The 15,255-nt window shown below is 41.2% G+C and overlaps 1 protein-coding gene across 1 annotated transcript in view; it reads right to left on the bottom strand.

Moving 5' to 3' along the window:
• PRR16 (proline rich 16) overlaps nucleotides 1–14,827 on the bottom strand; it is a 133,499-nt gene extending 118,672 nt beyond the window's left edge. Inside the window, exon 1 of the mRNA XM_081943548.1 lies at nucleotides 14,487–14,827. Coding sequence (XP_081799674.1) covers nucleotides 14,487–14,669 — 183 coding nt within the window. The 5' untranslated portion in view covers nucleotides 14,670–14,827. The remainder of the gene's footprint in view (nucleotides 1–14,486) is intronic.
• Nucleotides 14,828–15,255: the final 428 nt, after the last annotated feature.

Genomic DNA, 15,255 nt, shown 5'->3' with positions numbered 1-15,255 from the left:
GCAGGCACAGTTCACGTGTCAGCTACTGGAGTGCTTTGCAAAACTTAGTAGACACGGACGCAGTTCACTGGTCAACCACTAGAGTGCATTGCAGGGCTTTGGAGATGCAGGCACAGTTCACAAGTTGGCCACTAGGGTATGATGCAATGCTTTGTAGATGCAGGTGCACATCACTTGTCGGCTACTAGGCATTGCAAGTGTTGGCCTGAAATACTGGATTGCAGTTTGTAGAGGAGCCACTAGTGAACGCTGATTGTGCCTACTGTTTGGAGTGATTGGTAATGTCGCCTTCCTTGCTGTTAAAGGACGGAAGGCTGAGTCAATCTTGAGCCAGTGAGATTTGAACTGCCAAACTGCAGCTAGCAGTCAGCTGAAGTAGCCTGCAGTACTGCACCCTAACCCCTGTGCCACCTCGGCTCTAGTTGCCAAGACTATTCTGCTGGTTAAATTTGTCAAGCTGACTCTCCAATTTTGGAATTCCTAAGGGTCTTTGCCCACACTCCGAACCCATCTTGGACCTGGCTATTTTGGTACCTTCTATAGGGGTTGAGCCCTTCCCAAATAATTCATAAACAATAGTAACCAATCCACAAGAGCATCCTCTTCAGCTGAACTACATCTGCCTTTTGGCCCTTTGGTTGCCTGATGGCTTTGCACACACAAGGTAAGCTGATGTTGGGATGGTTGGGGCATCTTTATTGCCCCTCGTTGTCAGGATAACTTATCATTAAAGTTCAAAGGATTTGGGAGGTTGGGTCTGGGCTAGCTGACCTCTTTCTCATTCAAGTTTCGTTTCCATTGAGATCTTTCCATGAGACTTTTACAACCACTTAAGGAGTAAGGCTTGGAATCTGCATCAGGTTTCTCTTTCTTTGTTAGGCCACATGTATTTGGCCTTAACAACAGCAGATCAGATTACATAGGTTGGGAAGGGGTGGGGTTGCTTTATCATGTGATTCCTGGATCCCTTCCCCTGGAGCTCAATAGATGGAAACAAGGTCGATCTTGCTTTCAAACAAGGAGAGAGAGGAAGCATGCTTTTCTAACTTTGCAGGATCTGCTTTCTCGGTGTATCAGAGAAGAACAAAAACAGGTTTTTCGGAGCAGATTGAATCAGCTAGGTGGTAGACGCTGCATTTCTCATGCAACTCTCGGCCCCTTTTTAACATATTTTCTTAATCACAACAGAGTCCTTCATTTCAGGAGAGATAATCAGCCTTTCTCCCTGAAACGGGATGTTCCTCTTTGCTCCAAGAGGGGGTGGGGGAAATCCCGGCATCTGGTTTCATTTAGACTGCAAACAGAGTTTGGGATTCAACTTCAATGTCTCTTTTACTCGAGGGGAGCTCAAAATAACCTCATCTTTACACTGTTCTGCCTCGGGTGGTTGCCCCACCCCCATGCCGGCAGAGGTAGAAAGGAGGCTTGAGGAGAATGCCCTGTAGTGAGGGTGACTGCCATTCCTGGATAGAGCCCCAGATGCCTGAGGTATCAATGGGAATCCTCACTTGCTGGGAGGGATCCTCCTCTGTGATCGCATCAGGCTCCAGACCTGGGGGAGCCTTCTTGCTGATTGTCCTATGGCAGATGTGCCCTAGGGCTTTATGCCTCTGCCTTTCATATTTAGAGGCAGGTTTGGGAGGCTTGGAAATGGAGCTTGCCTCTTTAGCCGCCCTGGAGGTGTGCTTCATTTTGCTCTTTGCCTTGCCGCCCACACCCTTGGCTGGACCTTCAGGGGTAATCTCTAACCTGATTGGATGCTCTTCTGCCCATCCAGTGGGGCTGCCGGCTTTAGAAGTGAGGACTTTATTCCTGCCTGTGTCCTCCAAGCTGCAGGAGGCCGCCATCTTGGGCCACGTGGGGACTCCTCTCCTCCTTCTTTTCAAATGGCGTTGAGCGGCAAATACAATAGCCCTGCCGATCAGGGCTTTGAAAAAGTGGCTTGTGCTACTAAGAGGTGCTGGTCAGAACTTTGAAAAGCGGCTTGTGATACTAAGAGCTGCCACACTCTCTCCTGTGGCCTCCTGCTGTTAGCAGCAGATCGCTGAGAGCCTTGCCACCCCCTCCTCCAGCTGTTTTCCTTTCTCTTTCTTAAAGGGAAAGTTTTTCCTTAAAGGGAAGACCTTGTTTAAAGGGAAAGCCTCAGCAGCGATCTGAGCCTCGTTGCCCTGTCTGGGCTTCTCCGGCTAGTCAGGCACTCACAAAAGGATTGAACAGGCCTTGCATAAATCGTGATAGCAAGGTTGCCGGAACAAGGATGACAAAGCCTTGTGTCAAAGGGAACCCTCACCTCGAAGGAGGGGTCCCCTTTTGCAGCCCTGCCAGGTGAAGAGAAACCTGGTAATCTTTCCTCAGGTTCCAGGTTGGGGGGGGTGTCTTCCTGCTGCTGGACTTGTGGCCGATGCGCTCCAAGGCTTGTTGCATCTGGCTTTCATACTTGGAGCTAGGCTTGGGGGGCTTGGATCCACAGCCTGCCTCTTTAGCCCCGTTTGTGGAGATATGCTTCCTTTTCTGCCTTTGCCTTGCCTCCCCCGCCCTTGGCTGATGCCTCCGAGATGGTTTCTAACCTTTTTAAGGGCTCCTCAGTGCCTCCGGTGGTTGCTGGCTTAAGGGCTGAGTGCTTGACTCCTGCCAGCCTCCTCTGAGCTGCTGGGGGCTGCCATCTTGGACTATGTGGTTTCAAAATGGCTCCCGGCTCCAAATTCAAAAAGTTTCTCTTTGCTGGAGCACATGGAAGCGGCTTGTGCCTTTGCAGGCTGCCGCACAGCTTCCGCTGCCGCTGGGGGCTCTCTCTCGCCTCCCCCTGGCTCCCGCAGCTCTTTCTGAGCCTCTCCAGCTCTCACCTTGTTCTCTGGCGATCGCTCCAGTGTGGGCGCTCCAGGGCATTTAAAAGGCTGCGGTTCATCACTCAACCCCTGAGGGGAGCTGTGGAGTGCTCCGGCATCTTTAGAGCCTCCTTGGGCATCGCCCTTGCTGCAGAGGCCTCTGCGGAGCTCGCTTGCCTGTCTTTGGTGAGTCCTCACTTAGTGCTCTGGGTCTCGCTCTGTGACCTGGGCTGCATGCTGCCTTAGTGGTTGCTATGTGGGCTTTCTACCCCTGCTGAGGGTTTCCTCAGCCTCTAGTGATTGATCAGGCAGTGTGGAAGCAATTTTGATCACTTTTGCAGAAATTAAAAAAAAAATTCCTTTAAGTTTCTTCAGGATCACAGGATGAACACAGCCGTCCGTTGATGGACTGAGTCGATAACTGGATGGAGCCTGGTGACCAAGGCTAAAAGAGCTTATCAGACTCAGTCCAATCAAGAAAGGACAAGGTCAACCCATCCTGGATACTCCTCCCCTCACTATAGAGAATATGCAGGCTAAATTACTTTTCCAAGCCAGTCATCCCAACAGGAAACAACTTCAGCAGTTTTTGTACCTTCCCAGTCACAATCAGAATTCACTGTTGAAGGATTTTTCTTTTGTATTTTCTTTTTGTGTCTATGTGTGTGTCTTTTGTTGGTCCTATTTTAAAATTAAAGATATTTAGAGTAAATATTTAAGAATATTTAAAATAACAAAGATGATGCTTATGAACTGACCATCATCAGTTGATGTGCCATTTATGATGGAGCTGGTCAGAAAGTGATTGCCCAGGTATTAGTTACAAGTGCTGAAGCAGCTATTCTTGAAGCATTGAGCCAGCTCACCCTAGGGAAGATCAACTATGTCTTGTCCAGGTGGCCTGCTTACCAATCAACGCTTCAACTGAAACTGTTAGCAAAGGAGAGGGTACATACTATGCATGAATACACAAACATCCACGGAGGAACAACCTGTAAAAGCCCTCAAGGCAGCCATGCCAATATTTCTAGAAGATGAATCTGACTAAAAGCTTTGAGAAGTGCTTTGCTGACTCAAAAGCTTTGCATCCCCTGAGTAGCAAGAACATCTCCCAATTTCTATGGAAATATTTGTTCAGTGATACAAATTTACCTCTGTCATTTAAGGTTTTAAAAGAGTAGTTGATGGCTATGAACATAAGACAATACTTTTTCAATGAAGCATATGTCAGCCCACTTCCATTTGTATTGTACAATATATCATAGTGCAACATATTTCGTTTTTGCTGTACTGGTCATAATACACAGGTTCCCATCATCTACACCAGGGGTGTAAAACTCGCATCATCACGTGATATATCATGACATTTTCCTCCTTCTCTAAACTGGGCATGGGTGTGGCCAGTGCATAACGCATCCAGACTGTGGGCTGCGAGATCCTTAATCTACAGCAATGGTTGGTGTAGTTTCAATATCTAATGAGGTTGAAGTAATTAAGATTTCACATTTTTAATTGATTGTCACAGTTATTTTCTTCCAATATATGTTTAACAGCCATTTTCTGATAGAAATAAACTGAGACAAGCCATCTAAAACAAGGTGACAAAGTTGTTAACTAAATGTGCAGGAAATGAGTTCGTGATTAAATTCTCCCACATAGGCAATGGTAATTTTTTTGTAAACCATTTCCTTTCCAAAGTTCTTTGCAAAAATGTTACTAAAGATTTATCAGAAATAGCATCAATTTACTTCATCCAAAATTATTTATTAGGCATATTTTTATGTTTCCAGTTTATATGAATACTTAAAATTAATGAACTTATGTTGAAGAAAAGTATTGTATGTAATTTATTAATTGTGTGTGTGTATGTGTAAATATATTGACTTCTAATGGAGGCTTAATTTTATTAAAAGGAATGTCTTGTAAGGATTTACATTTTGATTTTTCATCTGGCATTCTCCATGAAGCTAATTATTGTAATAGCTAGAAGACTCAGAATTGCCCATAATCAAATATAAGAAATATGTTTCTGGTATTACTGATATTTAATATTTGAAAATAGAACAAAGAATGCAAACGAAAGGTGATAATATAAGTTAGGGCCACACTATTGTCCTGTTTTTGTAAATCATGTATTTATTTGTTTATATATTTACAATTTATATATGCCATTGATTCCCAAAGGTTCCCTGCAGCTTAAAATCATGTTTCAGGGGGAAAATACATAAGAACAATAAAGATACTGAAAATAATAATAACAATAAAAATAGTGTCATAAAAAAAGCCAATCAATGCATCCCCATATTGAAAGTATGTCTTTCTCCTGAACATGATTAAAGTATCATATCAACTTCTATACTGATATTCAGAGGGAAGAGATAGACTATCTAGTCATATAAAGGTAATTCCAAAGTACGGTGCAGTGATTACAACATCCTATTTCTCGGTCCTTTGAGAGGGCATTCTTAGAGAGTCAAACTTAAGAGGAAGTTTGATCTGATAGGATGGACAAAACCAATCAGAAGACAGTCCCTCAGAAAACCAGTTACAGAAACTGTTAAGGCTTAAAGCTAACGGTCAACACCTTGAATTGAACTCAGAAGACAACTGACAGTCAATGCAACTGTTGAAGCAGTGAGGTCACCAGGATATAACAAGGAAAACCTGTTATTGCTCAAGCAACTATGTTTTCTACCAGCTGTAGCTTCCCAATATTTCCAAAGACAGAACCATGTGCAAACTGTGAACATTTGTTAAGACAGCTGTTGAGTGAGTGCCAGAGAGGGCTTCCTGGATTTAAACCTGCCAATTGATAAATGAGGAAGATAAATATGCACAGGAAGAAGTGGGTTTCTCATAATTTGGTTGTATTCCTTCACTAAGGTTTCCTGCCTTCATGGAGCTGGTGGTGCAATGTGACTCAAGGCGGAGCCAGCAAGTAAGAATCGGAGCTTCAGGATATTAGCCTAAGATTTAAATCAATGAATATATTTCTTTAAAAGATATTTAGGTTTTGAATTTTGGTATCATTCATACATCTATAATGTTGAGAATCTATACTCTTAAGATGTCTCAGTTCTTACTATATAGGAATCCCAAAGTTCTCACTGTGGCCCACATGAGACATCCATCTTAGATAAAATAAAGAAGCACAAAAAAGGGCTGTACTGTTTTTTAGTTGTGCTCCATGATGACTTTTCCAGGAAAAAGACTAAGCAGCTGTGGCTAGGAGTTGAACCTCTAGACACAGATTTAAGAGCCTCAGAAGATAATCCTAAATGCTGTCACTGCATCCATTAAAAAAGCCTATTTTAGAAGAACATTTTTGGGACCACTGTCTACATTTATACTGAGGACCTTCCAGGTGGAGTTATCATTTCTTTGATACAAGTGGTTATTAAGAGCTTTGTCCTACTGAAGCCGGCTCTCATGGTCCAAAGGTAAAACAGAAGAAAAATTAATGGTATGAAGAGGGGAAAAGCTCCCTAAACTTTCCCCTTCCACCATGCCAGAGAGTAGTAATACAAGGCCTTTATTATTATTATATACTTTATTCATTAAACATGAAACTCAGCCAACTGAACATTCAAAAATGCATTACAAATACCAGTGACTGGTGCTAATGGTTGATACGGTTTGCTGCCAGCGTCCTAGGTATCAACCAAGTACCTTCTTAAAATATAAGATGTTCCGAGTAGCGCAATTTTTTGCAGTTCCGCTGGTGTTATTGCAGGAAGCTGCAATTTGTTGATGTATCTTGTAAAATTCTTGGACATGATTCCAAGTGCCCTGATGACAATGGATATCACTGTTACATGCTTCATCCATAGCCATGTAGTTTCATTGGCCATATTTCGCGATATTTCATTATCGTGATATTTCGCGATATTTCATTATTTTTTCTAGTTCTTTTTCTTCGACTCTGGCATCTCCAGGAACAGTGATATCAATAAGCTGTACACTTCGGCCCTCTATAACCGTGATTATGTATTATTATGTATTATTATTGTTATTGTTATTATTATTGTTATTGTTATTATTATTTCATTAAACATGAAACTCAGTCAACTGAACATTCAAAAATGTATCACAAATACCATTGACTGGTGTTAATGGTTGTTATGGGTTGCTGCCAGCGTCCTAGGTATCAATCAAATTATTGATACCTAGGATACTGGCAGCAACCCATATCAACCATTAACACCAGTCAATAGTATTTGTGATGTTTCAATGTTCAGTTGACTGAGTTTCATGTATTATTATTATTATACAATTGTATCACAGTGGCCAGTTGTTTCGCCGGATTTGGCATTGTTTGCTAGTCCGGCCCCACCCAGGGGCCTAGGACATCGTAACGTATTTTCGTAATATATTTGCGGATCCAAGCAGTGCAGCTTTTTGTATTTGACTGATGGTGATTTTGTCAAGTTTTAACTGTTTTAAATGTAATTCCAGTGCTTTTTGAATAGCTTCCAGTGTGCCGATTACTACTGGAATTACCACTGCTGGTTTGTGCCATAATCGTTGAATTTCAATTTTTAGGTCCTGGTATTTCGTGATTTTTTCATGTTTGCGAAATACCAGGACCTAAAAATTGAAATAATAATAATAATAATAATAATAATAATAATAATAATAATAATAATAATAATAATAATAATAATAATAATAATAATAATAATAATAATAATAATAATAATAATAATAATAATAATAATTATTATTATTATTATTATTATTATTATTATTATTATTATTATTATTATTATTATTATTATTATTATTATTCCTAGTGCCAATCTTAATCTCATTTTCAGATCAATTCAGTCTCAAATTTGTTGTCAAATATATTTGAAAAGCAAGGCCCTTTCACTGGGCTGTCCTTGCTTCAATTCCTTGTCTTTCAATCTTCAAAAATTTCCTTTCTCCCAGCTATTTTTTCACATTCTTATTTCTTGGATGACTATTAACTCACTTCACAATTCTGCCACTTCCCTCAGCTATCTAGTCCCTAGGCTCTCAGTCTTTAGCTTTGTTATTTCTTGAATTATTCACCCAGGTCTTTCTAAATTACCCATGTCATTCTTTCTTTTCCTAGGGCCTAAACACATAAGATGTTTTTCACCTCTTACTCTTTTACTCTGCAGCAATGATACTGTAGACAGTCTATTCCCATCAGCTTCATCCTTTCATAAAGCAGATTCACTGATATCCCAACAGTTCATTCAATTTGTAATAAAAGTTTTGCTTGGTCCACTAAAGTCCTCGAGGTACGACAGGTTGATTTAACGACTGTTCAAAGTTACAACAGACTCTTCAAAACCAACATACAACCCTATTTCACACTTATGAATTCTGCGGAACTCACCCAGTCATTTGCCCTTATGACCGACTGAAGAGACGCTGCAGCAAACTCACCTATTTATTTCTGCTTTGTCCGACTGAAGCAGGTGCTTACGGGTCCAAAAGTACAGTACTTCAGAGGTAGAGAGGGGGACAACCTGTTTCCCATCCCTGTCTTGGGAGAGCTATCTCAGATTTCAAAACTCAGAAGTATTTTGGGGAGGCGGGAGGGATGCTCTGCTCAGAGCTAGCTCAGATTTCAAAACACAGAGTTGTGCCTGCATGGAAGGGAAAGGGATCCTTTGCTGGTGAATTAAACTTTTCTTTGCAAAGCACAGGACTTTCCCCGATCACGCTGCTCAGCCACTTCGTGGCTATGCTGCACGGGTGGCTGGATTGAAAAAGATGATGCTTGTGGAATTCTCCCATGTGTCCCAGCAAGAGAGGCCTGAATGCCTTCTCTTTCCTATCTCCCGAGTTCTCCAGATCTTCACAAGGTAAATGAGTGAATGTGAGGGCAGAGGAGGAAGCCCATGTGCCTGTAGAGACCCCAATAGGTAGCAAGTGGAGCACGTGGTATGTAAGGGGGGGGAGGTTTTGGGAGACCCAAGGCATGTATCTGCATTAGGCCCTACAGAATCATCCCTGAGGAACCCATGCACACATAACAACCCATGCATTGGTTTAACAAAGCATTGGGAAGAGCAGGGATGGGGCGGAGGTCATTAATGGACAAGCACCATTACTGCTGTAACTCAAGGATTATCTGTATACCTGCTGTATGCTGCCTTCATTTAAAAAAAAGAAAGGAAAGCTAATTTAAGCAATAAATCAAGCACAATGCACTTATTTAGTATAAATGCACTGTATTTAGCTTCAGTGCCTGGTGCTGTATTAAATCATATTCCCATTTACATACAACATTTCCATCTTTATAATGCAAGACAAATATAAGAAACTATACAAATATTTAGGGCCCAACAGAATGAAATACACTGTAGACATAATTAAAGTGGATTTATTGACACCAATTAAACTTAAGTGAAAAGTTACTAAATAAAAGCACATTGATTGCAGTGTGAAACATATCTAAGTCTGAACCTAATCCACTATTTAGAAGAAAATATTAACAACTGCTAAGAGGATACATCATTGATAGAAATTGCATCTAAGGAGAATATAGAAGTGTTCATTCATTTGTACACAGTATACACATGTGTATCAGATTCACAATGCTGCTCTTAAAGCTGCTTGCTTAAAAAGATAGGGTGATAACTATACTCTTTTTTTAAAGTTTCTAGTTCCATTGGACCAAACATGACTCCATTATTTTCACTGCAAAAGGCAAAGAACAATAGAGAGCAATTATCCAGATAAACACCATTCTCAGTACAAAGTATATTCTTATGCTCATTACCTTAGAGCTATGCCTCTATATATAATTAAGAATGTATTGTTATTATTTATAGGTAAAAAGCTCTTTTTTAGTTAGACATTTAAAAATATAAAATGCTGTATTATATCATAGCCTATTTAGTCTATCTTTCTGTTCTCAACCAGATGTCTACTGGAACTCTAAAATCAGAACATGAATTAAAGAGGATCTCACATGTATGATTTCCTGGTACTGGGAGATATGCTGCATTATTGAAAAGAATATACAGCATTGCAATTAGAAAATTTTCCCAGCTTCTACATTTTAGATTAATAGTTTCATCAAACCATCCATCTGAGATCTGTTTTCTAGTCAATCACCATCAGAGTCATAAATACAAAGTTAGGATTTCATTTTGTTTTAATAATGTACTATTTCTTCAAAAACGCATTTGCTTTTATAAATGCTAACTCCCTACTTTAGCAAGATTTATAACTCTGTTTTCCTTCATTGTTGTAGTCACCCTACTAATCATTTGATGTCATTAAAACCATGCAGTGGTGAAATTCATTTTTTTTTTTACTACCGGTTCTGTGGCAGGTGGATATGGCAGGGGAAGGATACTGCAAAATCCCCATTCCCTCCCCAGTCCGGGGCCAGCCAGAGGTGCTATTTAACGGTTCTCCGAATTACTAAAAATTTCCGCTTCTGGTTCTCAAGAACCTGTCCGAACCTGCTGAATTTCAACTCTGCAACCATGCCCAAATCATAACTCCTCACTTAAGACCAATTCCAATTTAGTTTCTTAGGGGAATGTATATTTAATCTATTTACTCCACGGTGATTCCTATAGTCCTATTCTTCATTTCTGTTCTTTTAGCAGTTACAGATTTCTAATTTTGATCCCATGACTACTAAATTTGTTCAGATATATGTCATGAGAATCAAAATCCTTTGGAAAGCTATGTAAACAATGTTCTATTGAGTCATCTCTTTAATAAGTTGTCAATATTTTCAAAAGATTTTGAGAGACAGGATTTACCTTTGTTTACTTTCAGCAAAAGTTACCCTTCTATATGGTTGTAACTTTCTATCAGCTTTATTAAACAGCTATTACGTTAACCAGCCTGTACTCCTTCCTTAGAGCAACCATATTCTCCCTGATTGAGTGAATAGCAATACCACTTAGATTTATATACCACTTCATAGTGCTTTACAGCACTCAGTTAGTAGTTTACAGAGTCAGCATATTGCCGACAACAATCTGGGTCCTCATTTCCAATATGCTCAATGTAGTCCTTGACTTACAACCAGAATTGAGCCCAAAATTTATGTTGCTAAATGAGAAATTTGTTAAATGAGTTTTGCCCCATTTTATGACTTTTCCTGCCACATTTCTTAAGTGAACCACTGCACTTCTAAAATTAGTAACCCAGTTGTTAAGTGAATTTGGTTTCCCCAGATTGACTTTGCTTGCCAAGAAGGTCACAAAAGGGGATCACATGACCCAGGGACACTGCCACTGTCATAAATGTGAGTGATTTGTCAAGCATCGGAATGTAAATCCCATGACTATGGGGATGCTGCAAAGTCATAAGTCTGAAAAATGGACATAAGTCACTTTTTTCAGTGGCATTGTAATTTGAAACAGTCACTAAGTGAGCTGTTGTAAGTCGAGGACTACCTGTATACTTTTGTACTTAAAAGACACAAGACCAACGTATTTTTAGAAATTGGTTTCATTAGTTTAAAACCCAAGGTAGTTTGGAGGTATGATATAAAGGCATATTACATATTAAAAGTTATTGAACTAAGCACTGTCTCTGGTGACTGGATGGGAAGCCATTCAAATATACCATTTGCATGACTGGATTCCTCAAAAGAACAATGAAATACAGATGAAATATACCATATGAGTACAGAAGCTAATATTAAGTCTGCATTTTTTTCACTGTTTGCTTAACGTTCAACAAGCTTTACAACATAAGTTATTGAACAAACTAGGCATTCTGCAATTTCAAAGAAATCTTGTTTGTTCTAAGACAAGGCATAATTTATATGATAATGAATATGGTCTTACATTTTCCTGCAATAATCATTACATGATTACATATTGTTTTAGATGCATAATATCATAATTTCAAGTTTTATATTTCTCTTATACGTTTTTACACTACAGTTTCCTTTCCATGAAAACCATCATAGTTAGAGGCAAACAGTTTCTGGCAGCAAGCACTAAAGGCAATATTCATTGCAACTGGATCTAGTGAAGTAGCCAATGATAAAAGTTCCAAGTCATTGTAAATGTCATGTGACTTCCACTTACAGAAATCCTGCATAGTTTCTAGAAAGAAGCCCTTTGAAATCATAAAACACATTAAGGTGATAGAAAACAAGAGTTGGTTGCCAGATGCTAAAATGTATATACACTCCGGCAAAATTAGTGATTAAATTTAAATATTAAGAGAGAAAATTATTACACAAACTGCTTACATGAACATAACTAACAACCACATTTATTTAAAATGTGCATTGAGATTTCTCAGTTAGGATAACAACCTTTTTGCCAAGGAGAAATATCCAACAGGATGAAGGAAGGGTTAACATATAAAAGTTATTCCTGCATCATTCAAAGGTCTTCAAATTAAAAACTGTATCTAAAATCTCTTAGAGAAAAGATCACTTACAAATTAGAAAACAGGGGAAATAACTTGTATAATATAATATAAAGGATTATAAAGAATACGTACAAGCTTGCACTCAATATCCAACACAAAATCCAAACATTTGTCTATCAGTTTAATCAGCAAAATAAAACAAAATAACCAATCAAAACGAAATAACTGAAAGAAATACAGAAGCTCTGAGAAGGAGAGATAAGTTGCATTATTTGAACTGTAGTGTTTGCTACTACAGAACATCTCCACTGTAATTCTCTCTGCAATTACTAAAGGAGTTGACATTTGCCTGGCTAAAGGTTATATTACATTGGTTCCCAAGACATCTAAGGCCAGCAGGTATATAACATTTATTCTGTGATTCAACTTTACAATTCAGATTTTCCATTTTCATTTCTGATTTCATTTTCAAAGTATGAAATGATATTTATACATTTCCAACTGCCACTCCCCCGTACATTTACAGTGAGTGAATCTCTATATATTTAATTATTTTAAAAACCTTTCTTGATGCTATATATCATCCATCTGCTTACCTAGGCAAAGATGTGTAGTATTTAATTCAAAGAGCTTTATATTTGAGTAGTTGGGTATCAAACTACACCATGAGCTAAGTGGGACTTAATTCCTGAGACAAATTATAGATCTTTCCTAATGAAGCCTTAAGTTATGTCTGCAACTGATTCTAATTCCTTCTTGTCATTTAGTTCTACCTAATTCAGTTAACAATTCCAGAATCTTAAACATTAAGAACATAATATTAAACAAGGTGAAAGGGAATATAGATATTTATCATTTCTCATAGCATTGATCAGATCAGCATGTACAAGTTTGGATAAATAAAAATGCATCTGCTGATACCTTTTAACTATATCCAAATAGACTTACATATGTTTGAATATACAATATTTTTTTTGGGGGGGGGGGGGAGTATCAGTTGCTATACATAACTAGATCTACTACTTTTCCTGCTTCTATTGTACTGCACTCCATAATCTATCACAACCATCATAGCAACACAAGAGGTCCAAAAGCTGGAAAAAGTCATTTAAAAATGACTCAAGAGTGCACTGCCAAATTCTACTATATCATATGGAATACTCCACAGTCTGAAGTTTGGGGGGAAAATGAGGAAAGCTGGTAGACAAAGTATGGATATGTTTTAAAAATGAGTAGTTGTGAAATGGACTTTGACTGGGAATTGAGGAATTTTATTCTTATTTACAAATCTTTGCGGGCAGATTGCCTTTGCAGTTTTTTGACAGAAACCTAAGAAACATGCCCACACAACATAATTTGGGTCCTAAGAATGGAATCTGGCATCCAAGCAGGCCCACCTAAATTCAGCATAATCCCTCAGATTTAGATTACTTGCTTTATCCTAACCCTGCCTCTAGGAATATCCCTTCTCTGCTGAAGACAGGAAATCTAATAAGTTTGTCCGGCTCAAAGCCGCGACCTCCCCCGACCTCTTAAAATAACATCCCCAACAGAAAGAAGTGAAATTAAGTAACCATCCTCGGAAAAGAAGGCAAGGCATTCAGTGGCGGCGTCGCCGGCTGTCAGGAAAGGAAGTGTCTCTATAGCCAGAGAATCGCAGTGACTAAACCTAACACCCAAGTTACCGGGTGGGGGGAAGGCAAAAAAGGAGAGAAATGCCCACACATGGCTTTACATCAAGAGATGGAGAATAGCAACTCTCGCTGCTGCTCTTTGTCGTCGTCCCGTCACACACACACCCGCAACTCACGAGTGGGTAGCAATGGGGAAAGCATCCAGTGCTCCCCCGCCCCGCCAGTCTCAACCCCCCCTCCCGAACTCGGAGGAGGTACTCCTTTCTCTGCTCTTAGTCATCCCCAAGAAAGCCAAAAGACTGCGCCGCCGCGTCTCCATCCCCTCCTCTCCGGAGCCTCGAAACCAAGAGACAGTTTGAGAGGAAGCCAAGCGAGCACCCTCTGCTCGCCAACCCGCGAAAAGCCAAAGCCAAAGGCAGGGGCGGGGCGGGCTTATCCACCCGCACCCCCGCTCCCAAAGAGAGAAACACTAGTTGATTTCTGGCGGCCAGGCAAGACTCGAAAGTGTAATAAGTCTGGCGCAGTCCGGTCCACTCCTGCCGCCGCCGCTTCGGCCACAGTTCCCCAGGAGTTGGGGCAGTCCGGGCTGCGTAAGCGGGGCAGGAGGACCAGTCTTAGCCCGGGCGATCCAGACCAGAGGGTGGCTTGCCTTCTTTTCCTAGCCACGCCACCCAGCTGGCGGTTTTCTCACCTCCTTGAGCTCCTTGGCCACGTCCTTCAGGTCCCCCAGGACTAATTCCAAATCGTCCACGATTATCTTGATCTGTTCCTTCACCTTGGCTTTGGAAGCTGGCGGCACCCCTTCGGCTGGAGAGGACACGGACGAGGAGGTGGCGGAGGAGGAGGATGTGGTCCCCTTAGACTTGGCTGACATTCTTTGGGGGAGCGCCGGGAGTGGGGGAGGACGGCAGGCAAGTCAGGAGAGCAGACTTGCCACGAGCGATGGACGACACTGCCGGTCCCCGTCCCTCTTTCGCGCTCCGGAGCTGCTGCAGCCGCTGCCTCTGCTCTGCCTGCACATCTTGGGCTCCGGTCCCCGGGGCGTTGCGCTCCTGGCGCGCGCCAGCACTGCCATCAACTGCACTGAGCGAAGGAGCCCCGGCTGCAGGCAGGCGAGCAGACGGGCGGGCGTTGCGCCTGCGCTGGTCTCCCTCCCCCCACCCCCACCCCTCACACAGACATGCAGACACGCAGGGCACTCCGCTCGCCCAGGGCTCCGGAAAGAGGCGGGCGAGCGAGCGAGCGCCGGCAGCCCGCGTGCTTATTCTCAAAGCCTCCGCTACCTGGTGCGCTAAAAAACTCACAATTCGCTCCAATCCTTCGGACCGGGTGAAGGAGAATATGGAGAGGGAGGAGAGTCGCTTTTTGCAAACTTTATCCCCGCCCTGGACCTAAAAAAAAAAAAAACCAACCCGCTAGAAACGCCCCTCCCCCGGGATGGTTTGGCCCAGACTCTGGAA

This window comes from Natrix helvetica (assembly GCF_964273705.1).
Source record: "Natrix helvetica genome assembly, chromosome: 2".
Lineage (NCBI taxonomy): Eukaryota > Metazoa > Chordata > Lepidosauria > Squamata > Natricidae > Natrix > Natrix helvetica.
Note: the sequence above shows the minus strand (reverse complement) of the source record. Positions and strands in the feature narration are given on the sequence as shown.